Genomic DNA, 26,154 nt, shown 5'->3' on the forward strand with positions numbered 1-26,154 from the left:
TCCGTAAGTTGAAGTATATTTCAAATTAAATAACGTTAAACTTCTGAAGTTGGTACCAAAATTGTTACTGAGATACGGGTCACCCAGACAGCTTTACGCAAGCCTTATCACGTAAACAAATACCACTTTGTTATGTATATCTTGTAATAAATATCCGCGTTCGGAATAATTCCCCTTTTTAAGTGACGTCACTTTTATTTTGTCTTATTTTCCAAACTGGAACAGGTTTTACCAATACTTTCAAGCATACACTTTGAGTTATGCCTACTTTCATTTATCTTAGAGATAATAATCTGGAGGGTGGGTGGGGGAGAGAAATCTATTATGAATCTTGATGAAATATGCTTTGCAAGTTTACTATTAAAATGCCATTCTATGAAAGATTACATTATCCAATCACAATTCTGCTTACTATTCTTTGCTATTGAACTAATAACAATTGTTAATTTTTACTACTATTATTTCGAGGAGTTTTTAAACTTATGAAAGTTTCAATAAATGTAAATTTTAATAATTTTATTTATAAAGTTGACTACAGAGAGTGCGTTAAACTGCAAAGTGCATTCGTCACCTCAAGCGAAAAATACTTACGACATTACAATATATTATGTTTTCTTATGCCAAAGCCACATTATGCTATCTTCTGCGTCCACAGAGGAAAATCCAGTCCCTAACTGTAGTGCTGTAAATTCGAAAACTTGCTGCTGTCCCACCGGGAATCGGTAATACCTAATACAAAGTCATGATTACTGTGTACATACAACACACAAAAAACATTTCTTAATTTTATTTTTTGTTTTTCATCCAGTGCCTCTTTTTATATTTTAGTTCCTTCCACCCTCAGTTCCCCAGAAGGTCTTTATACACTTGTTCTTGTTTTTTTTGCCTTGTTTTTCTTTGTTTGCTTGAAGTTAAGCACAAAGCTACGCAATGGACTAACTGTGCTGTGCTCACCACGGATATCGAAACGCGGTTTTTAGCAATATGAATCCGCAAATATTCCGTTGTGCCACTAGGCTGTACTGTCGACCATCCACACTAAAGGAACGACCGTTACGAATCCACAGAATATTTCAGGTTATGTTAAAGTTCTACAACATTTTGTTCGTCAACTCTGAAATCCAGAGCCCTGCCACAAGGCCAACCTGTGCTCATCCGATTAAAAAGTGGACTTAAATTCCTCATTTTATTATATAACGATGCATTAAGTTAGGGCAAGACGTTATATTTGTGGATAATACTACCAAGGTGTGGTATTTCTCAATAACGCTGCCGATACGTAAATTAGATTCAAAAGCTCAGAATTAAAAAAATTCTTAATTAATCTTCAAATGCAAACAGTAAATTATAGATGTGTGTTTGCACCGTGTTAAATTTTAATGTCGTCGTCTGATGTGTTTCTTTATTTGCATTTTATATTCAAAAAGTTAGTGGCAAAGTTTTAAAAAATAAGATACGGAACTCCATCCTAGAAGAACATTGTTTATTTACACTATTAACTAATAGGACGAATTTACTATATTCGCATAGCCTGACAGAACAAACTATTCGCTTGGCGTTCGACCTAATCTTAACAAAAAGGTTTAATTTTATGAACTAAGCTTTTTAAAAATAGCTTAGCAATCATAAAATAGAATACCTAAGCCTAATAAATGTCATTCAGTAAATACAAAACTAAGTCTGTTAACAGTGTTTAGAAAGAGCTGTCGGTTAATAAGATAAAGTAATACCAATTTATTTGTTCTTTATTGCCTCTATAGGCCGAACAGTTGAATGCGAAATCTCTGACATCAACTTGTAATCACTGAACGCAAGTCTTCGTTAATTTATATAAGATGCAACTTTTCCGAAAACAAATTCTCATAAATCGTTATTTTAGTACTGAATTTTTAAAGAGATCTGAAGTCATAAGCTCTCCTCCACTGACCAGAATAATAGTGTATAATAAAACGAACAATGAATTCACGAAAGTGTTTTCCTTATATCAAAGCTACATCGGGATATCTGCTGAGCCCACCGAGAGGAATCGAACCCCTGATTTTAGCGTTGTAAATCCGTAGACTTACCGCTGCACTAGCGGGGGGCATGAATTCATGATGAGAAAAACAAACAATTTACAAACCTAGTTGATCAAAATTCATACTCAATACAAAATAAAACTTGCAATAAACTAGTGCAATTAGATATAAAACAATATTGACATAAAAATTTAAAGCGTGAGTAAATTTGAAAAACAAAGTAAATACTTCACATCTGACGTATCAAATTCACGTTCTCACACATACACACACAAGAACAGACTACCCCATACAAAACTAAGAAGGCGGTACATTTCACAACAATTTCTTATTTATTGATAGGGGCCGGTCCTAATATTAGTCCAGTGAAATCATTCCTAAATTAGATATACATATGTGATTGCTCTCTTTATGATGAAATTTTTCAGACTATTTTACGTTCACACAAGACCAGTATTAAAAGCAATTTCTAACTCAGCATTATATTTAACTTTCGGATTTGGGTTAAAGCATAAACAATAAACAATACATGCGATAATAATTTCCATAATAGACTCTTACGTTTGAAACAAAAAGAAAGGAAAGTTGGACAACTAGTAGGAGGCACAAATTAACTAAACATTTTATCTAGTCTCCCCTCAATTAACAAGATAATTTAATTAATCTGGATTTATAGACTAGTACAAAGTCTTTAACTCAACAACCATGACATTTTCTACTTTGTTATGAAACAGTCTGGTCGCGGTGTATATCTTTACATTTAGACATTATACATCAACTCCTGAAGGTAGTGACGCAGCCAAAGCCAGGACTGGCAGGGCCACTTGCTCGACTAATACTAGGGCCAGCCATGATAAATCATAGACTTCTGAAGGAACAGTAGCACAAAAATAAAACTAGTTTGTTGCAATAGGAGTGATGTGTAGTGTGAAGCGAGGGATCAAATAATCAACTGGTTAATTTTGTTGCAGTAGGGGTGGTGTGAAGTGTGAAGAGAGAGATCAAATAATTAACTTGTTAATTTAGCTTGTTGCAGTAGGGGTGATGTGAAGTGTGAAGCGAGGGATCAAATAATCAACTGGTTAATTTAATTTGTTGCAATAGGAGTGATGTGAAGTGTGAAGAGAGGGATCAAATAATCAACTGGTTAATTTTGTTGCAGTAGGGGTGATGTGAAGTGTGAAGAGAGGGATCAAATAATCAACTGGTTAATTTTGTTGCAGTAGGGGTGATGTGAAGTGTGAAGAGAGGATCAAATAATCAACTGGTTAATTTTGTTGCAGTAGGGGTGATGTGAAGTGTGAAGAGAGGGATCAAATAATCAACTGGTTAATTTTGTTGCAGTAGGTGGTGTGAAGTGTGAAGAGAGAGATCAAATAATCAACTGGTTAATTTTGTTGCAGTAGGGGTGATGTGAAGTGTGAAGAGAGGGATCAAATAATCAACTGGTTAATTTTGTTGCAGTAGGGGTGATGTGAAGTGTGAAGAGAGGGATCAAATAATCAACTGGTTAATTTTGTTGCAGTAGAGGTGATGTGAAGTGTGAAGAGAGGATCAAATAATCAACTGGTTAATTTTGTTGCAGTAGGGTGATGTAAAGTGTGAAGAGAGGGATCAAATAATCAACTGGTTAATTTTGTTGCAGTAGGGGTGATGTGAAGTGTGAAGAGAGGGATCAAATGATCACGAGCTGGCGAAATCACTTGTTAGTACGTATTTAACCATATAATTTAGTTTGAGATTAAATATTCAGTGCGTAGAAGTAACCCAGTTAGATAATTATAAGATATTTGTTTGATTTTATTACATACCACATCAGAATGTTACACTTTTCTTTGGGCGGGTATGTTCTTCATACAAGCACACAAAGAAACCACATCAAAGTACTCTCTGTAGCGTGAGCATGCCCTGGCGGTAAATATAAAGACTTGTTTACGTTACTAAGTGTGATAGGCAATAATATTCAATGGTAATATTTTCATGTTGCCTTAAACACATTTATCTGAAGCATAGTTAACACCCGCATGTTTCTCAACTAACAGTAACATTTTACTATTAACTGTTCAGTTGGCAATAGAGGAGAGCACACGTGTTTTATTTCTGTGAGGGCTTTGTGAGATATATATACACTCACACACCTATAAATGCGAAATAAAATATTACTACTTGTAGTAAAATAATTGATATTTCTCTTTATAACTTACTTTTATCACAAGTAAAATCTCCTACATCAAAATGTACTCTAAATGCTTAAAGGGAGGTTAGTATACTAGTTAAATAATTCTCATATTTCTCGTTCCAGATAAAAGATGGCGCTGGTTGTATATAAGGGTATTTAACCACTGTTAAGAATCACGTGAAACAGTTAAACCTTCAGAATTTGATTTTGTTTGTTGTTAAGCGCAAAGCTACAAAAACAGGCTATCTGTGCTGATCAACCATAAAAAAAAACCTAGAATGTAGCGTTATAAGGTTTCAAACTTACCGCTGAGTCATTGAGGGGGATTAAAGTTCGAAAAAAGCCAAGTATTTAATTCAATAATAAGAAAAGAGAGCTACGATTAGGCTTGGGTTCCATTTCGAAACATTTTTAATACAATATTAAAGTAAGAGAGTATGAAACTGCCGTAGTTGTTAAATTTAAATGGACAAAAGAGTTCTTTAACATGTTACAATTATACTTTAAACAGCAAACGCTTCAGTTATTATTTATTAACACAGAGATGGGAACCGAATTGGAAGATATTTAAATAGTGTATTTAGAATAGAATGTTGCTTACGAAACAAGTACGTCACCATGGTTATAGTCACGTGCCAACGGCAGAAACAAGAACCTAAAACATCATCGAATTCAAATTCTGGTTAACAACATACTCCAAATGATTACGCCGAAAGAAGGGTTCGTTGACATGAACAAAGAAATGAACTTTGAAGTGAATGAAATAATATATATCTTAAACCAAACCTGATGGGGAAAAAATTAAAAAGGCCAAGTGTAGGGCTAGATATCTGTTTTGATCATGCAATATTGAATGATAATCACTCAGCTCGGTGTATCTACTTACACTGATGTTAGAGTCGGGCTTAGCCTAACTGTAGACAATCGGACTGTGAAACTAAGGATTCCCTATTAGCGGTCAATTGCTGCAAAAACTTCGCTTCACATTTTTTTGTTTTTGGATGTGTTAGTAGTCAAGTCCCACTCTTCAGTCAGACAATACTTAGATCTGTTAACTTGAATCTATTAGTTCAAAAACATGGAAGATTATGCTAAGGTTGTTGTTTGCAGTTGTACGTGAAAACTGAGATAATACCTCTAGACAAAGAAAGTTCGTTGTCTAGCTCTGTGCTTGTTTGTTTGTTTTTTTTCAATTTCGTGCAAATCTACAAGAGGGCTTATCTGCGCTAGCCGTCCATAATCTACCAACGTCACATTATAATGCCCCCACGGCTGAAAGGGCGAGCATGTTTGGTCGACGCGGATTCAAACCCGCGACCTTCGGATTACGAGTCGAACGCCTTAACCCACTTAGCCATGCTGGGCCCCACTTTGTGCTTAATAGTAACAAAAACTAAAAGTTTAGTTTTCAAGTTGAAGTATATAATGCAACATTCGTTTGGAGAAAGGCCAACCTCTACATAGTGGGTTATCGGGAAGTTTACAGACGTATGATGCCAAAATCTGGGATTCGATTCCATGCGTTGAATAGTGTGCAAATAGCCTGTTGTGTAACTTTACTGTAAGAAAAATCACTTCACCTTGCAGGATTCGAATCTACACCAATTTTCACAAGGACATACAAATATATAGTTTGCCGTGTATTAAATGTATGCGAAACAGCCCCGACCAATATTTCTCAGGCAAATATGCAAGGCGACCCCGCGTTCGGAACGTGGCCGTCGCGACCCCATTATATCTACAAGAATGAAAAGACAGTTTGTTATCGTTTATAACCAAAGTGATGTGTGTACCTCTTAGATATCTCGACAACTTAAAAGTTGACTAGGCGCAAACAGCTCGCACCCCTAGAAACCTGCTCCCGACCCCCAAGGGCGTCGCAACCTACCGTCTGAAAAACACCATTCTAGATAAAAGATAAAGTGATGGATGGTAATAGGAACATACATTTAAGTATATTTTTGTTTTACACGGGTTTCTATTATTATAAAGCTCGTGGTTATTCTAAATTCACGTAGGTAAAGTTTCCATTATGGAAACCTGTTGCGCAACTCAGAAATAGTAGTAAACTCGGAGATTAATTATGTTACAATCTTTAATCTAGATATTTTAAACCAAAATACCGAAACTGATCAGCTAGGTCTACTCCTAACGTTGCAACAGATTCTATATTAAAAGGCTACTAAGCCAGCTAGCTAAACACCCCCTACCCGTTGGAGATATTCTGTCTACAAGACACGATATAAACGAAAATGTCAAACTAAGTAGTCGCTGCGATAGATCGTATTAAAGGTTGAGTGCTTTGACCACCAACGTCTTAACTTTCACTGCCTTCAGCTAACTGCAGCCAGTTGTGGATCCTCACTCCAAATGTTGTGACCTGTAAGGTAGATTTTACACAATTTTATAGAAGAAATAAACTGTCCTATATTTCTATGTTTGTGTGACAGTCAAGCTCCATCCTTTAAATAATTATGACAAAATGATGGTAATTAAAATTATTAATCTGCACCTAGATAATTCAGTACAAATCAATTAAGAAACTTATTTAAGAATAATCCAAGTCAGCTGAAACAATTTCAGTTATCTGAAGTTGGCCTTTACCGACCAGCATGCCCCCCCCAGTGGCTCAGCGGTATGTCTGGGGGCTTACATCGCTAAAAACCGGGTTTCGATACCCGTGGTGGGCAGAGCACAGATAGCCCATTGTGTAGCTTTATGCTTAATTCAAAACAGCAGCAGCAACAACCGACTAGCATACTGACCAAGTCACTAAATAATAGTATGTAAGAATAGTAATTTATAAACTTTGGAAGGCCTTAAACAACTAGCGTCCTCTATATTATCTCAAAATTATCTATAACTTTTTAATTAAAAGTGAATAATGGCTGATGTGTAATACAGAAATATAAGGGATTATGATGCATATGTTTTATTAATGGTCTAATCCATTTTAATTCCTTCTGTCGAACTAAAGAAATAAATTCAGTTATACAAATACACTGCACAACAAAGTTTTTGCTTTTTGAACACTGTTGGGTGTTCCTTATAGATATTTGGCTGCTGGTCACGAAAATCACATCCAAATTTGCCCATCACGTACCGTTTCATCGAAATATTCAGTTTTGTCATGTTTGTTCTTATATTTGTGTCAAAAAATTTTCGTTTCTGTAATAAACCTATGAACAATGTTTTGTGCAGTCTGGGCATGTCCAGGCATGAAATCAGGCCAGGTTGGAAGCTGTTCTGTGGAAGTATGCAGCCCAGACAGGCCGGAGCCAGCTAGACACTGTCTCAGCAGGCCATAAAAGTGGTTTACATACACAGATGCTGAACATTGGATTACTATAGACCTTATAGTGTGTACGTATTGTTTCAGAATTAGCATTGCCTCAGTAGCACTGTAACAAGTAAGTTAGATGTTATAGACAGATGTTTTACACGACGATTGGTGTCGGTCAATATGTCTCGTCAATGTCGTAACAGCCGCGACACATTCTGCTATATTTGTGGCGAGTATTCGCTTGTTCATCAGAGACGCTCAATGACTGTTCTTGTGAAGAAAGCATATCATCTGTACTTCGGCTGTAAAATTGGTGATCAAGACCAGGAACGGGTGCCTCACATTTGTTGTGCGACATGTTATGCTGTCTGTCTGAGAGCTTGGCTCAGAGGCACTCGAAAAACAATACCGTTTGCTGTCCCGATGATATGGCGAGAACAGAAAAACCATGTGACGGACTGTTACTTCTGTTTGACTAATGTGTCTGGTTTCTCTGCCAAAAACAAGAAGCCAATTGAATACCCTAATCTGCCTTCAGCAATGAAACCCGTGCCACATGACGACAGTCTTCCAATTCCGAAACCACCAGAGGAATGGACCTTAGACGAACCAGATGAAGAAACTGCAATGCAGGGAACTGGCAGTGACATTGATCCGGATTTTGAACCGTGCTCCTCAGGCGATCCACATCTCATAACACAGTCAGAATTAAACGATCTGGTCAGAGATTTGGGTCTGTCAGAAGCAAAAGCCGAATTGCTGAATTGGAGACTGCAGGAATGATGTTTGCTGTCACTAGGTACGAAAATTTCTGTGTTTTGAAGCCGCCAAGATGATATAACCAAATTCTTTGCACAAGTTGACAGTCTCTGTTTCTGTGTTGACATCGAAGGATTGTTCTCTGCTTTGAGTTGTGACCATGACCCGCAAGAGTGGCGTCTCTTTATTGATTCATCAATGTTAAGCCCCAATGACAACGTTCACCCTTCAATACCTGTTGGCTATGCAGCACACATGAAAGAAACCTACGAGAACATGGAAATGTTGCTGAAACACATCCAGTACAGCAAGTACAACTGGAATATCTGTGGAGATCTGAAAGTCGTTGCTCTGTTACTGGGACTGCAACTCGGCTGTACAAAGTACTGTTGTTTCATCTGTGAATGGGACAATCGTGCCAAAGAGTCACATTATTCTACATAGAGCTGGCCACTCCGTCAAAGTTGGTTCCAGGACAGAAAAATGTGACGCATGAACTGCTTGTCGACCCGGCAAAGATTTTTTTGCCTCCTCTTCACATAAAATTGGGACTTATGAAGAATTTTGTGAAAGCAATGAACAAAGAATGCAAAGGGTTTCGTTATTTAAGACACATATTTCCAAGAATAACTGAGGCCAAGATGAAAGAGGGCATTTTTGTTGGCCCTCAGATCAGACATGTTATGAGTGACAAGCGGTTCGAAGATCTGTTAGTTGGGCCGGAAAAGATTGTCTGGAAAGCCTTCAAAGACGTTGTTGACAATTTTCCTGGCAATTACAGAGAGCCACATTACATTCAGCTGGTAGACAAACCTCTCAAAATATACAAAACAATGAAGTGCAACATGTCGCTCAAGATTCATTTCCTCCACTCACACTTGGGCTTCTTCCCCGCAAATCTCGGTGCTGTCAGTGACGAACACGGTGAAAGGTTTCACCAGGACATTGCTACAATGGAAAAAAAATATCAGGGCAACTGTAATCCGTCAATGCTTGCTGACTGCTGTTGGACACTGCAACGTGATGCACCGGACATTGAATACAAACAAAAATCAGGAGCAAAACACTTTTAATTATCTTGAACTTAATAGCGTATTAGAAACATAAACGCAATTGAATACGTTATTGCCGGTAAACAGTTAACTGTCTATTTCTCAGAGTTCCTACGTGATGAAACAAAACCAAAACTATATTTGTGCATACCCACCAGGTACCTGTCACAATCAGCAAAAACTTTTCAGGAAGCAAAACTTTAAAAAAAATTGTTGTGCAGTGACATTTCAAAATGTATCTTTTAGAAAACATTAACCAGTTTGACGAGGCTTAAGAACCAGTTTTTGGAGCTATCTACTATCCAATTTTATAAATATGTTACATATTTAGGGCAATAATTTTCTTGTTATTTTCAGGCCATGGAAACTACAATCATGGTACTGTACCCAGTAGTATCATAGTTTGGTATCTTCCACGAAATCTTCACTCCGAATACCATTATCTTTTGGATAAATCTCGCTATCTTTCAGAGTCGATTCTAGATAGTTGTCGCCCTCTTGTGGCTGATTGACGTACTTGTAGAAATATGCCATAACCGCAAAAATCAACAAGTCGACACCCATCAGACCAGCAAACATGAAAAATTCCAGCGACTAGAAACAGAGAAAGAAAATCTTATCGATTTTCTTTAAAAATTGTTGATATACCATATCATGATATTAATATTTAGTTTGTTAATTTGAGGTGAAAGTTTTAACCGGTCCCTATTCCATTTGTTCTGATAAAACAAGAATATTTTAATGTGCAATAAGTTTTAACTACGAGATCGGAGGTAAGCTACTAGATGAAAATACTTCTCAACAAACAAATGTTTAAAAGACAATATTTGCTTCTATAACGATGAACTAATTTATTCGTTATTCTATTACTAGTGAAAAAATCTCACATTTCTAGATAATTTCTCATTCTTTAAAAAAAATTTTTTTACTGAAAACAAAACTAAAGGCAAAGTTTAATCCAACGTTTCTTTTGTGGATTAACTAAAAAATTATTAAAGGATAACAAATGGATTGCATAAAATTCCTAGATCTGTAAACCGTTTCTGAAAGTCAATTTATTCATAGTTATTTTCTTTCTAAAGTTTCAACATTCCTATTGATCCGGTACCTATGATGTTCAAACCTACTTCTACATTAATGATCAAAAGACAGCTTCATGCAATTATTTGGTCAAAATTAAGTTTAAAATTTCAATTCAAAACTTTTAACATAATAAATTCTTTATATAGCATTTGCAATTGGTCACTGGGCTAACTAATGGGATCGTCCAAATATTTAAAGGAACCAATCAGGTACTTTACATACAAAAATCACTATTCATAACAAAAACTATTATTATAACACATACATAAACAACGTTTTAAACTACTACATTCTTGATTTAGCGTCTGTCTCGTTACAATTTAATGTCTTAGGAATATTTTCTAATTAACCTACCCAGCTCAGTATTTATATTAATTTTTTTTACAATAACCGAAACAAATTAATGTTGACTTTTCATATTTTATAAGCATTTATTTCGGGATATTCGTATCCGTGAGGCTGTTCATAGTTTCAGTTTTACCTGTTTATCGAACAGATGAAGTTTGGCTATGATGACAACAATCAAATTTCCAAAGGCCACTGTCAGAAGCCAGGCAGCTTGGAGTACAGACTTCATACAGCTTGGAGCCTAGAATTTAAAAAAACGGAAGTGACGTAATTGTCGTCAAATTGCTTGTTTTTTGTTAGCATTGATATTTTGATAACAGTTTTAAGATTAATTTAGTTATACACGTACGATAGTAATTACAAATCAACAAGTACGATAATTTTGTAATTTATGGTAACCATAACCTAATAATGAGAATACTAGACAATATACAAAGTAATTACATCAAAAATATTCCTAATTCCTTGTCCAAACAGAGGCTGTATACTGCTATCTGTAGTCACGAATATTCCATTACAAATAAATTATGCATTTGGGTAAATACTCCAGTGTAGTTAATAGAATCAAATCTTTAAGTGAATACAGATAACACTGTGTAACAAAAATTTTGTTTCTGGATAGTGTGTGTTATTACACTATGTAACAAAAATTTTGTTCCTGGATAGCATGTGTTATTTCTTAATTGCTTATGTTGTAAAAGTATAGAAAATGGCCATTGTTCCCTTCAAACTTTGCTTTTGTAACCTGGGTAATGAAATTTAGAAATTAACCTATTTTCTATGTAAAAAACGGGCAAATTTGAACATTTTCATTTATGTAAGGTCTGAATAAAACAACATATGAATCAAGATTTACATGTATTTATACTAAAGTTATACAAAAATGTTTAGAAGTGAGTAGTTTTCGAGATTTGCGACTGTAATGTAAATCACTTTCATGTATCAGCCCCCAAATAAAGTCTCCCATCATGTTTTTGTTATACACTCCCAGGTTACAAAAGCAAAGTTTGAAGAGAAAAATAGGTCTTTTCAATTTACTTTAAGCATAAGCAATTGGCAAATGACACTTTCTGCCCAGGAACAAGAAAAAGTAAAAAGTGTAATCGAACCAAATATTTTGGTGAATACTTGAGTGTAGATAAGCACACCAAAGAAAAAAAAAATCGAATACAACAATAACAATGAATAAACCCAGTTAAATGTGGACATCTCACCTGAGAGTAGGAAAATTCCAGTCCTGTTATGGAGAACATAATTTCTCCAGCTGTGATGATGACGTACTGAGGAAACTGGAGAAACATGGAAACTTCGTTCGACTCTACCATGGTGTAGACTTGGGTTATCAGCTGGATATGAAAGAATTTCTATTGTAGCCACCACAACATAAGTATCTCTGAGGGGCATACAAGTTTCATGTTCAAAAATGAAGAAAATTACATGGCTTGATGACATCAACAAGGAAACTAACAATACACAATGTCAGTAGCCCTTTTAGAGTTAAAGTTCTTATTTGCTTTATTAAAAGTTTTATCCACACAGAGGTTAACTTACCTCTGACGTCTTGTCAGGGGCCACCGTTAAAAGGTAACCTCCACCCATCTTCATTTCGATGCTTGGTAGTTTAATACTAAATTTTGAAGAATTGGCTACTGGCAAACGTAGTGAGTACCTAGAGGATTTGTGGGCAGAAAAAAAGGAAATCGGTCTTTAAACTTAAGACAAATAAATACATCAAATTGCAAACTATACAACACTTAATACCATAAGTTTGGTATGGTTTGTTTTGAATTTCATGCAAAGCTACACGAGGGCTATCTGCATTAGCCGTCCTTAATTTAGCAATGTAAGACTAGAGGGAAGGCAGCTAGTCATCACCACCGACTCTTGGGCTTCTCTTTTACCAATGAATAGTGGGATTGACCATCACTTTATAATGCCCCCACAGCTGAAAGGAGGAGCATGTTTGGTGTGACAGGGTTTTGAAGCCGCAACCCTCGGATTATGCCTTAACCACCTGGCCATACCTGGCTGAATACCTTAAGTATTGTTTCAATAATCATTTTGGAAGATCTTTTGAATCCAATTACAGAAACATATCTATGATATATTAATTTTGTTTCAAGATTTACTCGAAAAGATGATCATGAGATATTTGTGTTCCTAATTTTGAATTGATATATTGGAGGGAAAGCATCACCTACTGACAACTCTTATCAGATCAAATAGTGGTACTTGACAGTTACTTTTATAATTCACCCACAACCTCAAAGTGTAAAGAACGATTTTGTTGTTGTTGTTATGAGACAGAAATCATAGTCCAGTTCACCAATCACTATTCCGTGATCCATCCAAAATATATTGATTTTTCTTTTGTTTTTTTAATGATATTTAGGCAAGGAAAGTCATAATGGCACAGCCACAGAATGTAACTAATGAATAAGGAACTTTAATATTAAACCCTCTGATTCACAGTCCAGTCAACTGACAAACAAACTAAGATAGTATAGAAACTAAGACTAGTATAAAAGTATAATTAGAATAGTTTTCCATATAAAAATCTTACCCACAAATGATTAAAGTGACATTTAATTGGTTTATCATACCAGAAAACTCAAGCCCACACTAAATATAAAGACTATTGTCGTAGTAACTGTCGTCTTCTCCATAACAAAATCAATCCCAACAAGCTGTTGGTTGACTGATAGTTTTGTAAGCCAAGAATTTTCACAGCAGCATGGATGGCTGGTCTAAACAGCAACAATATAAGACGAGTGCATTAACCACCATGCCATGTTAGGCTCATTCCAGTAGCTGTGTTCTTTATTTATTTTTAATAAAAACATACACAATGGGCCATCTGTACTGTGGCCTGCAGGTATCGAAACGTGAACCACAGGAATGTATTTATTTCATAAGCGTCACAAGTTAAAAATAGGTTACAATTTAAAATTACGTTTTAGAGCGTGTTTAGTGTGATGGGGATTCAAACCTGTGACCCTCAATTTACGAGTCGAGCGCACTAATTACCTGGCCCTTTCAGTCGTAAGGGTGTTATACTGAGACAGTCAGTTCCACTATTTGTTGGTAAAAGAATTGGCAGAGGTGGATGGCGATAACTAGCTAACTTTCCTCTAGTCTTACACTGCTGAATTAGGGATGGCTAGCGCAGGTGACCCTCGTGTAGCTTTGTGCGAAATTCAAAAACGAAAACTAAATCCAATTTCATGTTCGACGCAGAATGAGGATGAAGATCCTATCCCGAACCTCTTCACGCGTCCAACATCGTTTATCTAAGGCTCTACTGTTGACTTAACACAAAGCTACACAACGGACTAAATGCACTATGGGCGAGATTAGCAAACTGATCAACGAAACATTTAGACCAATATCTTAACCAGTTGCTTATTTTGTTTTCCTTCAGTTGACGAATACCTTCTCATCTTAGTTGATGAATACTTTCAGCATCTAATCCTCGAATCTGTTACATTTACTTCACCAAATACTCAAAAAAAAATAATGTTGGTGTAATTGAAATAGTCGAGTTCAATGACTACTTCAAACCACGGAATTTACTTTTTTTAAAACTGACCAAAATGAACAGAAGAACAATAAAAATAAACTCAAGAACGTGAAGAGAGAAAAACGAAATGAAAATAAGACAGACGTAAGTTACACGATTCTCTGAGAACGTATAGGTTAATACACCACGTGACCAACGTAAACCAAGTGATATTACGTGTATATGAAACACGCACGCTTCACTTATCATCGTACATGAAAGAAATGTCGAAAGAAATTCTGTAATCACCAAGTTTCACCAGGTACTGAAAGTTTCAGTATCACTTATAAAAATTATTACATCCGATTGTTGATTGAGGATATAGCAGGAACAACTGTTTTGAAAGGGAGTGTTTATTTACTGTTTAGCTGTAATAAACCATTCACGTCTAGGTATTTTGCCAAGTATCTAGAAGCACTGAACATACTTTATATATTCAAGTACTTACATTCCTGGTAATACTCTGGTATACTCTGTACTTCCTACCACTTCTGAAGTGTTGTATGAAATATCCGAGTTTTGGATAGGTAACTTGTAGTCTTTTGGTCCACTCAACTTAAAAGTGTCATTATTTGAAACCAAAGATTTTACGTTCGATGGAAAACTGTACAAAATACGAATATATGAATCTCCCTTCTCTGGCTTCTCCAATGAACCTGCAACCTATGAACAAGAATGAAATTTAGATTTCACATTTACTGTAAGAACCATGAGCAAGCAAGTTAGTTAGTACCAAGAACCCATGATTGACAAGTTTATATATTAATATCATAACCACGCCGTATCTGCTATATCCGAAGAGATTTTTTGTTAACACGAGGAATCTTTGTGAATATGACAGACATAGTAGTGGCTGAAATATTTATGTTAACACTCCTACGAAAAGTGGGGCCTAATAGGCCCCAGAGCAACTTGAAAGGTTATTAATATTAGGCTAATAATATTTAGAAATTGCTGAATCAGCCTAATTTGAAAGGTTATTAATATTAGGCTAATAAATTTGTATTTAAATGAAATTGCCATTTCATTTGATGAAATGAATCAGCCTAATAGGCCCCACTTTTCGTAGGAGTGTTAAGAAACAGCTTGACAACAATCCACCGTTAGGGGGTGAAGTGTAATTTAAGTCACAACACATCAGAATTAGGGTAAGAATTATTTAACGTTACATTACTTATTCAACACCACATATTACTATTAATTATTTTCTTTCTTACTATTCAAAAAACCTGACAAACTGTTATTGTTAGAACTTTTATACACGTTACTGAAACTTTTAAAGAAACAATGTTTTTAATTACACTTGGACTGAACCTAGATATTTAAATACACTGATATGTTATTGTTATAGAATACCTTACGTAAGAACTCGTGGTAAAAGATCTCTCGAATCGGACATTACTTTATAGGTTTGTCAGAGATATTTGTCACACGAGTTACTACACACTGTAGTGTTTATTATGTAAGAGCGGACCGAGATAAACTGGCTACCGTATTCAATCTATTACTCTACGGTGCTAAAGCTGAGTTATAGATTTATTTGAACACTTTACCGCCATTATCAAAGGGTGTCACAACTTGCGAGATTACTAACATCATTGAAATATGTTGTTAAGATTGACAATTCAGAACTGGCTAAAGAACCTTTTTTTTTCTTTACACACACAAACCAAAATATATGTGAAGTTTTCGCAATGGCTTTAATATGACAGAAGAGCATTTTAAAAGCGCTTGGGAACAGCCTTCACTTAGCCTTGTAATGCTAAGTGTAAACAAGAAAATTACAATTATAATGTAAACACTGTTATCTTCACTTCTTGAAGTAAGATTTCTTACAGAAACATGGTGTTTATTTATAACTCTTAGGTAAAGAGTGAACCAGGAATTGCAGGCCAACGTTAGAGGCTGTAACGTATAGAGAATGCTTTGTACACCATACAATAGGTGTTTTCATGCAACTCCTACATTACGTATGAAGTAAAAATTATAACAATTCACACAATATTAAGTTTTATCACACACATGCATAGAATACGTTAACTTTAAATCAGAGAAAAAAAGAAACATAAAAAATAAATTAAAACATTAAATATGAAATGGTGTAGAGATGGCAGTGTCGAAACGAATGGTAACACAAATATAGGGATAATTACACATTTTTATATGTTCATTCGTTATTGTACCTTCCTCAACATTATGTTCCAAGCCACCAACAATGATTAATAATCATTGTAACCAATGTTATAATATCAATATCTGGTAAAGGGATGAATAAATGACAAAACAGATACACAATAAACCACAGAAATAAAACAAAAATCAGTGGAAATAAAAAATGGAAGTAATAAGAAAAATTAAGAATGACATAAGAATGGAAAATACACAAAACAAGGTAAAGATGAATACACAAAACAATAAAAAATCACTACATAAGTTGCCAAATATTTCCAATAATACTCTGCAAGTTAAACTGAATACTGCTATACAGCCTTACAGTGGCTAATAACTATAAGTTTGTAAGATTAATACAATACTTATTGGCTACCTATGTAGTTTTTTTAAATAGTTTTCTACATTCGTTTCTACCTTATTTCTGTTATATTTGGCATTCCTATATCATACTTAATTTGTGCAGTTTCTTTCTTATCACTTGTGTTATTAACAGAATGTAGTATAATTGAGTATGCACATAAATATATAAATAATAATATAGGGTCAGAATTATTTAATATAGTGATGCCTTACGTACTTCAGTGGGTCAGAGGTCACTATTTTAGTAAAAACTATCCGATATGTAGCAAGCATAACTGACCTGGTGTACTAATAACTTGGAGAGGTCGGAGGTCACCATAAGGACTTGTATGTCTTTACTTGCCGTCTGGATAACGTAATCAATTGATGCCAGCTGAAAATTACATTCTCCTGGTGTAGGATTGAATGTCAGGTTGTACGGTACGCCTGACTTAATATCCTTTATTACATGCATCTAAAAATATTGAAAATCAAACTGAAGACATAACATATATTTTAAAAAATTAGACGACCACAAAGAAAAAAATTACACCCCTAATTTATCGTATGAGAAAACCTTAAAATATCGTTTTCTTATTTTACATAGCGTTACCTATACTCGTTTAGGGTAAGCTTTTTGTGCGATTTTAGCGCTACCTAGAAAATGTCAGACTGCAAGTGAAAGGGTTAATTTAACTTACACTTTTGGAGTCTTAGTCTTAGTTTATGCTAAGACACTTAAAACGAAAATATAAACAGATATAAAGCACTAGTGAGTCATTTGTTTTTGGTTAAATCTACTAACAGAAAAAAAAAGTGGATACAACTAGAATGTTTAGAATGCTTTGGTTGAGTTATATTTAATAAAAATAAACATTTCTCTGACAAAATTTAATATTTTGCTTTAAATTTTTTTGAAGATGTTACATTAATTTTTAAATGCATTAGTAAAATATTTTATTTTATGTACAACTTTAAAAATTGAAAAATAGTCGTTACATATTGCTGGTATAATTTAACTTATAAACCAAGATCGATACTAAAAAAAATTTCAAATTAAGTCACAAATTTAATCTTATGATGTCTGAGTAGACGAAGTCAGACCTTTTGTGTAGCGTACAATAATACCAACACACACATCAGTGTGGCATGTTAAGTTAACACTTAGAAATCAGAATATTAAACACGAAAACTATAGTTATTACATTATTTATAAAATTAGTTTTACCTGGTTCACTTGGTAATTATATCCTATAAATAAGTTAAGGTTTTATCTGGCTCACTTGGTAATTATGTTCTATAGAAAGTTAAAGTTTTACCTGGTTTAATGCTAACTTGGTTTCCAGTAAGTCACTTTTAATGTTCACAGAGCATGGAGCTGTGTTGATCAGCACCACCTGGCTGAATCCTGGTGAAGGAATAACGGGAAAAGTATCCTTTCAGAAGAATAAATGAAAATAGTGGAATGCTAGTTATTGAGTGTTTCACTTATAAGTTTTTGAATCAGTAAAATGTTACACAACACAGAATGTAATAAATGTTATTAAAACAGCTTTACAATAAACAAGCACACTTTAAGGAAATTAAGTATTAGCCGGCTTGTCATATTTAGTTAAATTTAGCATATTTTCTTAAGCTCTCAAAATATCCTGTCCATATAAGGAAAGAAAAACTAAGTTTCTAATGAATCACTAGAGAGATAAAATCATGTTATTTGAACACAATCGGAAATTAATAATTATTATAGCAAATAAATTTAAAATACGAGGGGATATAATATGGCCAAATTCCATAAACCAATCTCACGAGGAAAAACTGCTGAACAGTTATTATGACTTGAGATGGATACGACCTTGCGAGTCCAGAAAAAAACAATGGATAAGTTGTATTTTATTATATTTAGTAGTTCGTTTTTGGTGCTTTTTTTTTCATTCAAATGCAAGGAAAATTAACAAATCTAAATTTAAATACACAAAAACGTTACCTCAATTTTAATCTGCAGAAATCCGGCAATCACAAAAGATACAGCAGTTAGAAGTCCACCAAAAATTATTCTCTGAAGAGGTCTGTAGGGAAAAAAATATCCTGGTTTATATCCATTTACTCTTGGTTTGTTAGTTTGTTTTGAACAGGGAAGAATTGACCGTCACATTATAATGCCTCCACGGATAAAAGGGCAAGCATGTTGGGTGTGACGGGATTCGAACCCACAACCCTCGGATTACAAGTCGAGTGCCTTAACCACCTGGCCATGCCAGATCCCATTTACTTTTAACTTAAATCTACTTAAGTGTACCAGTTTTTCTCTTACATAATGACAAAATACAACGTCTTCTCACCTGATCAAAAGGTTACACTTGGCAAACAGTGGATAGATAATGTATTCAAAAAGTGGTATGAACACAATTATCAAAAGTGGGTTAATAACTTGCATTTGGTCAGGCTTCATGAGAAATCCGCCCTATTTAAACCAAAGAATAGGCAATGAGAACCACAAAATGACCCTTTCATTGGTAAAAACCGTACAAGCATCCAAAAACATAATATTATTAATTCAAAGTTTCCTGAAAACGTAAACATTGTTTATTCTTTCAGACCTGCCTTAGTTTATACACAGTCTTGAAGCTTTCTTATAATTTAGGATTCTGGTGGTTTTGCTATAATTTATGTTCGTTTCTCGTTATTTTAATATAATGTATGCCAAGGCTTAAGTAGATATTTCTGGTTATTTGATATAATGTATGCCAAGGTTTATGTATATCTTCTGGGTTATTCGATATATCGTATGCCAAGGTTTGTGTGTTTATTCTGGTTATTTAATACAATTCGTGCACGAACTTCTATATTGATATCTCGTTATTCTAATGTATGATTCATTCTGAAGTTTAATTTTTATTTATTTAGGCTTGCTTCAACTACAAGACGTTTATACATTCCCATTTGGAGTCGTTTCTAAACATCACGGTTTTTACCCTTAAAAGTAACATTAGCAGTTGTGCATTTGTATTACTGAATAAATTGATATTTATTATTTAAATTTTTTAACCAAGATAATGATAAACAGACACTGTTATAGATATCTCGACTAAGAAAAAACCCTTCTGAACATGAAATTAAAAGTAGAATTGTATTTTCAAAGAAGCTTACTATTTCTAAGCATCCATGTTTGGTCACCTCATATTAAAATCCTTAACACATGACAGTGCTAGCGCTACATATAAGAATAGGTAACTCAAAACGGCATCGAAGTGCTCATTAATAGGGTCAGTCAGTTCTCTTAATTTTACGTAAATATTAAAACATTTGCTCACCAGATGTCCGTCCATTCGAGTAGCTTGCAGTGTCCATCTAGATCCCTGGAAATTAAAAAAAAATTTAACAAATTTAGAATATTTATTTTAATGTATTTTTAATTTGAAAAACTGTCAAGATTATGTTTCTTACATACTGTAAAATTACTGAAAAACGGTAAAATTAATTTAGACAACATAGGCGGTAACGACACTATACGTTTTTTTTTTTTAAATCTGATTTAAGCCCAGTTGCGTAAGTGTACAAGTTTAATGTTAATATTTAATCAACTAAAATTTATAGATATTTTTGGGTTATATAACAACTGAGTTGATTTGTAAATAGATATATATTCAATAACGAAATGGTTTAAAATGGGTTAATCATTTTCTTATGTTCTGTAGAGAGACAACGGGCTATGCATAAATGGTTATATTGTAAATTCCCTGTCTTTAAAATTATAGAGGTCTAATAGAGAAGAGAAAACTGTTGTGATAACTACTGGATTGTTCAAGAAAACAAAGAGGTTCAAAACTAGTTTAACAATCTTATGACGTATTGTTAGACGCAAGTATAAAATTGTATAAAATATGTCAATAGAGGGCGCTGCTTGTAGGACTATTTTAACAATATATCTTAGTTTCACCTGTTGATCATAAAGAGCCCAGAATACTGGTAGTGGAAGGTACAGAAGTAATACGTACAGTACAGTTTTCACGTCTTCAATCAGTTTAGTCTGAAATGTATAATATGCAATATAAAGTGAATACCTTGTTCAACAATCACTAATACATACATTTATTAACGCTGTGAGATTAGAAGAACAGGTGTTTTATTTCTGCTGAAACACGTTTTATATTCTATTCTATTTCACTCTTTCTTAACGACCGCCATGATTCATGGCCAACTGATATCAGACTGACATAGTGAATTATATACTCTCACTCCAACATCAGCCCACATATTAGTCTATATAAATTGTACACTGATCTTTGTTAAAACTTAATATCCTCACCACCCCCTCAAATACTTTATCTAAAAATATAAATCAAGCATTACGTTTAAATGACGTTGTTTTTCATTATCATTAAACTATGTTAGACAAAATACTACTCACGTCATACATATCATCAGCATAGTTCAACCAATGATCTTTAGTTATTCCGTCTGACCTCGCTCTTATTCGTCGTTTTAAGGCATGCTGAAAAAAAAAAAAATTATAAAACCAAAACCCTAAGTTGTTGGTATTATAATAATACAAAAACAATTTTGAATTATCAAATTTTCATTTTTTCAAATTAACATTTTCGCAAGCAATGTTTTAAATCGCACCTTTTAATAATTCACTAAACTAGGCAGTTTTTATTACATACAGACAGACTTAAGAGCAAAACATGTTTATTTCATTTTTCTATCACGCACATGAATAAACAGATTAAGTTAACATTTCCGAAAGTCATGTAAACCATTTAGGGACTCAAAAATTACACTTGAAATGCAACTTTCAAACTGTTATATTTTAACCTTAGTTGTTGTGTCTATGGAGCAACGTTACAACGTTCTATTTGCAACGTTTGTCAGTCTTAACATGCAATAATAATTTTTAAACTAACTTACTGTATAAAGAACGTTTCATCTAAGAAAAGTTTCATATTTAACAAAAGACTGCTCTTATAGTTGCTGTTCAAACGAGCTAGCTCAGCAAGTCTCAGTTGATATCAACAACTGACAGTAAATATGATAAAAAACATTTATTGAAAGTTAATATAATTTGAGTTCGATATTTATTGGTTAATCTTCCATCAGTAAAGAGTCTGTGGGCCCACCGATTAAAATCTGATTAATCATAAGATAGTCAATGGTAAACACTGTCTTTTTTAGCGTTTTGTTATTAGTTATCATTTTATACCTTCTAATGTTGCTAGAATACAAACACTGACTGTAAGGTCACGTTCAGCTTGTATTGAAATGGTACTTAGTCCATAATACGTACATTTATATGTCGATAAAGTAATACTTACAATAATACATTTCACCACTTTGATCAGTATGTTCCCTTGTGGAGGAAACATTTTGTACAGAGGACGCCCCACGATGAATAAAACTGAAATTATATTAAACTGAAGTAAATATATCAAACAAGCAAAACAATAAGAGCATAATTATATAAGTAAAATTGGCTGACATGATAACATAAAACACGTTACAAAAGCGAAAGGCAAAGAAATATTGCAGGACAAAATACAAAACTGTAATGCACAGTTTGTTTGTTTTTCACTTCATTCAAAGCCATTAGAGGGCTATTTGTACTAACCAACCACAGTTTTAAGTGATAGACTAGAAGGAAGGCAACTTGATGACATCACCCACTGCCAACTCTTGTGCTGTTTTTTACCAACGAAAAGGGGAATATACTGTCAAATCATAATGTCCTTATAGTTGAAACAGCAAACATGTTTCGGGAAACGCTTTTTGGATGTTTTACCGATAGATCCACGAGAGGGGATAGAATTTACTGATGGTGAGAAACACAACTGTAGAGATGAAAATCATTTCATTCAGATCATTCGTGGAACTTTTCGGAATACCATTACTCCATGATCAGCAAAGTTTGAATACAACGTGTTGAACTCATTATAAAAAATTGTAATTGTAATTATTTTTCACCTTTACACCCTTACAGTCGTATCTGTTATCTAACTGACAGACATCTCAAATGTTAACGGGTACTATTCTGCAAATAAAAATACGAGGATGGTAGAATATGATTACGTAATGAATGATAAGCTATCTTAACACTATAATTTAGTATATCTTACTTGATAAGAACAATAAACATATTAAGGAAAGAAGTTTCAATAAATGGAAGCCTGTAATGTTAGAACTTGGTTGGTTCTGGTTAAAGCAGCAACCCATCGAGACGTGATGTGGGTTATAGCCCAGCCATACTTGTTTTTATCTGGTACTTTTCCAGAAATTTTTCGTTCAGCATTCTTAAGCAAAGATGGACTAGAGGAAAGTAGCTAGTCAAAAACACCCACCGCCAACTCTTGGCCTACCTATTATCTGGGACCTCATCGCCACTCTTGTAGCGCATTCAGAAACATCAAAGTGTGGAATGTGTTCTTTCAACAATGAGATGCAAACTATAGGCACTCTGGTTCACATATTCCGAACACGACAATCATCGAGTCAAACCTGGCACCGAATAATAAAAGTTTTGATCACAACTGACCTGTTTTCTTCCGTCAAATTTATCCTTACTGAATGCTAAACTTTATACCATAGTTGTACAATTTACTTTATATTGTATAATACAAGGATTTCGATAACCGAACAAAAAAAGTTAATAAAATAAAGGTATCTTAAAACTAGAAACATATAACATATTTTTAAAACATACAACATTTAGAAACATATAACATATTTAGGGTGGAAAAATTAGTTATGAGAAGCCGTCATCAAAAGAACGAAAGAAATAAATTCTTACTTAAAGCAATGACCATCAAAATTGCAGGAACTCCGAAGGCCAGTGAGTAACACGTGTCATCTCCAAAGCATGTTACGTCAGCTGAAAAGACACACAGTAAATATCAGCTGCCTTCTAAAAGAAAGACACACAGTTTAACATAGAAGAGCGAACAACGTTTCGACCTTCTTCGGTCATCGTCAGGTTCACAAAGAAAGTGTTTTTCAGCCCTTCCTAAAAGAACTGATCAGGTGTAGCTATATGATGTCGTGCTTTTGTTATACACATCAATAGTTACAAACACTATCAGAATTTTCTCATTAGTTCCAAATATTTGTTTGTTGTTGTTTATTTTAATTCTGTCCACCACAGGTATCGAAACGCGATTTATAGCAGTAAAAGTCCGCAGCAGACATGCTGCTGTGCTACTGGGGGCTAATTCGAAACGAGGATGAAGGGTTTGCAAAAGAACAAATACACACACACACACGATATTATGGTGGAAACAATTTGGGGGGGGATTCATCATGTAACTTTTGTTTTTCTCCTTTCAATTTAATATACAAATAGAAATTAACGTAATAAATATTTTGCACTGTGCTAGAAGTTCGAGATGCTTCCGATATGCATACGAGGTCTGTTCAAAAAATACGCGGACTGTTTGAATTGCGCGGCTCCAGTTGGTTTCAGGGGAACCCGCTTGGTGTCGCTAGGTTCGCACAGATCAGCTGATTACGATGCCATTTTCCGATTGCAGATATCTTCATTTTTGTATTAGCTACGCGGTTTTAAGTGAAGTGCGATTTTTTCGTTTGGCAGATTTCAGAATGAATGACCTGAAGGAGCAACGACTTGCTGTAAAATTTTGTGTTAAACTTGGAAAATCTGCGACTGAAACTTTTGCTATGAAGCGTACGGCATGTTTCAAGTGGCATGAACGTTTTAAGGATGGTCGACAGTCCATTAAAGATGATTAGCGTCCTGGACGTTCTTCCACGTCAACTGACGACCCACACGTCGACAAAATCAACACCCTGGTGCGGGCAAATCGACGTCTGACTGTCATGGAGCTTGCTGAAGAGTGTGGGATATCAGTGGGATCTTGTTACGAGATTTTGACCGACAAATTGAAGATGCACCGCGTTGCTGCGAAATTTGTGCCTAAGAACTCGTGAGTTTTTGGCCAAACACTCGATCACTGTTCTTCCCCACCCACCCCTACTCACCTGACCTTGTTCCTTGCGATTTTTTCTTGTTCCCCAAACTCAAAAGACCATTGAAAAGAAGAAGATTTGAGACGATTTCCGAGATTAAGGCAAATGCGACGAAGGAGCTGGAGGACATTACAAAAGAAGCGTACCAGGACTGTTTCAACAAGTGGAAACACCGTTGGGATAAGTGTGTGCGTTGGGGAGGAGAGTACTTTGAAGGGGTCCCAGACCTGTAACTTTTAAATAAAGTACATTTTGTTTTATGACGTCACTCCGCGTATTTTTTGAACAGCCCTCGTATAGTATAACTTCATGCACAAGCATCTATTAGTATTGTTTGTTTGTTTTTTTTTTTTTTTTAATTTCGCGCAAAGCTACTCGAATCTATTAGTAACGGGTTTTTTTAATATAAAATGATAAAACACGTAACAATGTTGCAAACGCTCTCGGCAACAGTAAATTTACTATTTCGTTATAACAATTCGTACTTATACTTCGTCAGTATAGAATAGGCTATTTTATGTTAAATTAGTTTTCAACCAATTAAGATTAGGCCTAACGTCAGTACTTAGTGCAGAATAGACCGATATGTGTTAAGCTTAACTGGCCAAAAGTTAATTTAAGTCTAATCTCAGTACTTGATATAAAACAGGGCTGTTATATAAACATAAGCAAAACTACAAGCTGAAAAAATGCGAATGCATTCGTCAGTACAACTCTTTGTCTGTTTGATTTTTTTTAGATAATTATCTTTACAACATACTGTAATATATAAACGATTATGTTCCAAAGTCAAAAGAATTAAATTCGATCTATGAACTATTTACATAAAAATGTATTATTATGAAAAACTAAAAAAACTAAAAAAAATTATTACTAATATAAAAATGAATAAATAATTTTAGAGGTATAACTAAACAAATGTAAAGCTAACCTCATTAACTGAAATTAAATAGACGATTCTATGTTAAGTTAGTTTTTAAACAATTAAGTTTAGGCCTAACTTCAATTTTGATATAGGCCATTTTATGTTAAATACGATCTGTAAGTGTGTACATTTTATTAATTAGAAGTGCTTAATAATCTTTATTGGAAAATATTTTATGTAAGGAATTTAATTATGCAACACAATAACAGAACAATTAAAAACGTGATATTAAAAAATAATATTCTTTTTTTTGTAATTTAAATCTAAAGAAAGTATTTTGTGTTAATACAGATTTTGTTTCACATTTCCTACATTAAAAATAATATTAGGTTGAGGAATAATTCGTGAGCGTTTTTAAATAATTTCATTCAAGCATTACATGCAAGACTATACAATACTTCAATGCATGAACACATTACACCCAAAACATTTATTATGATACTTTATTTCATGTAATACCTAG

General features: G+C 34.3%; 1 protein-coding gene across 3 annotated transcripts in view; it reads right to left on the minus strand.

The window, feature by feature from the left end:
- Window positions 1–501: 501 nt before the first annotated feature.
- Window positions 502–26,154, minus strand: part of LOC143247250 (solute carrier family 15 member 1-like) — a 116,079-nt gene continuing 90,426 nt past the window's right edge. The window contains exons 7-21 of one of the 3 annotated variants that reach the window (XM_076494978.1): window positions 23,574–23,654; window positions 22,105–22,187; window positions 21,201–21,284; window positions 20,730–20,819; window positions 20,104–20,148; window positions 19,132–19,253; window positions 18,777–18,858; window positions 18,112–18,228; window positions 17,094–17,267; window positions 14,730–14,944; window positions 12,274–12,391; window positions 11,937–12,068; window positions 10,856–10,963; window positions 9,679–9,885; window positions 502–729 (exon numbers count right to left, since the gene is read on the minus strand). In XM_076494978.1, coding sequence (XP_076351093.1) covers window positions 9,688–9,885; window positions 10,856–10,963; window positions 11,937–12,068; window positions 12,274–12,391; window positions 14,730–14,944; window positions 17,094–17,267; window positions 18,112–18,228; window positions 18,777–18,858; window positions 19,132–19,253; window positions 20,104–20,148; window positions 20,730–20,819; window positions 21,201–21,284; window positions 22,105–22,187; window positions 23,574–23,654 — 1,649 coding nt within the window. In that variant the 3' untranslated portion in view covers window positions 502–729; window positions 9,679–9,687. Of the gene's footprint in view, window positions 730–772; window positions 6,578–9,291; window positions 9,886–10,855; window positions 10,964–11,936; window positions 12,069–12,273; window positions 12,392–14,729; window positions 14,945–17,093; window positions 17,268–18,111; window positions 18,229–18,776; window positions 18,859–19,131; window positions 19,254–20,103; window positions 20,149–20,729; window positions 20,820–21,200; window positions 21,285–22,104; window positions 22,188–23,573; window positions 23,655–26,154 lie in introns of those variants that run through there. The other 2 variants (XM_076494979.1, XM_076494977.1) reach the window with 2 other exon arrangements.

The sequence above is a fragment of the Tachypleus tridentatus genome, chromosome 3 (genome assembly GCF_004210375.1).
Source record: "Tachypleus tridentatus isolate NWPU-2018 chromosome 3, ASM421037v1, whole genome shotgun sequence".
NCBI classification, from domain to species: Eukaryota; Metazoa; Arthropoda; class Merostomata; order Xiphosura; family Limulidae; genus Tachypleus; species Tachypleus tridentatus.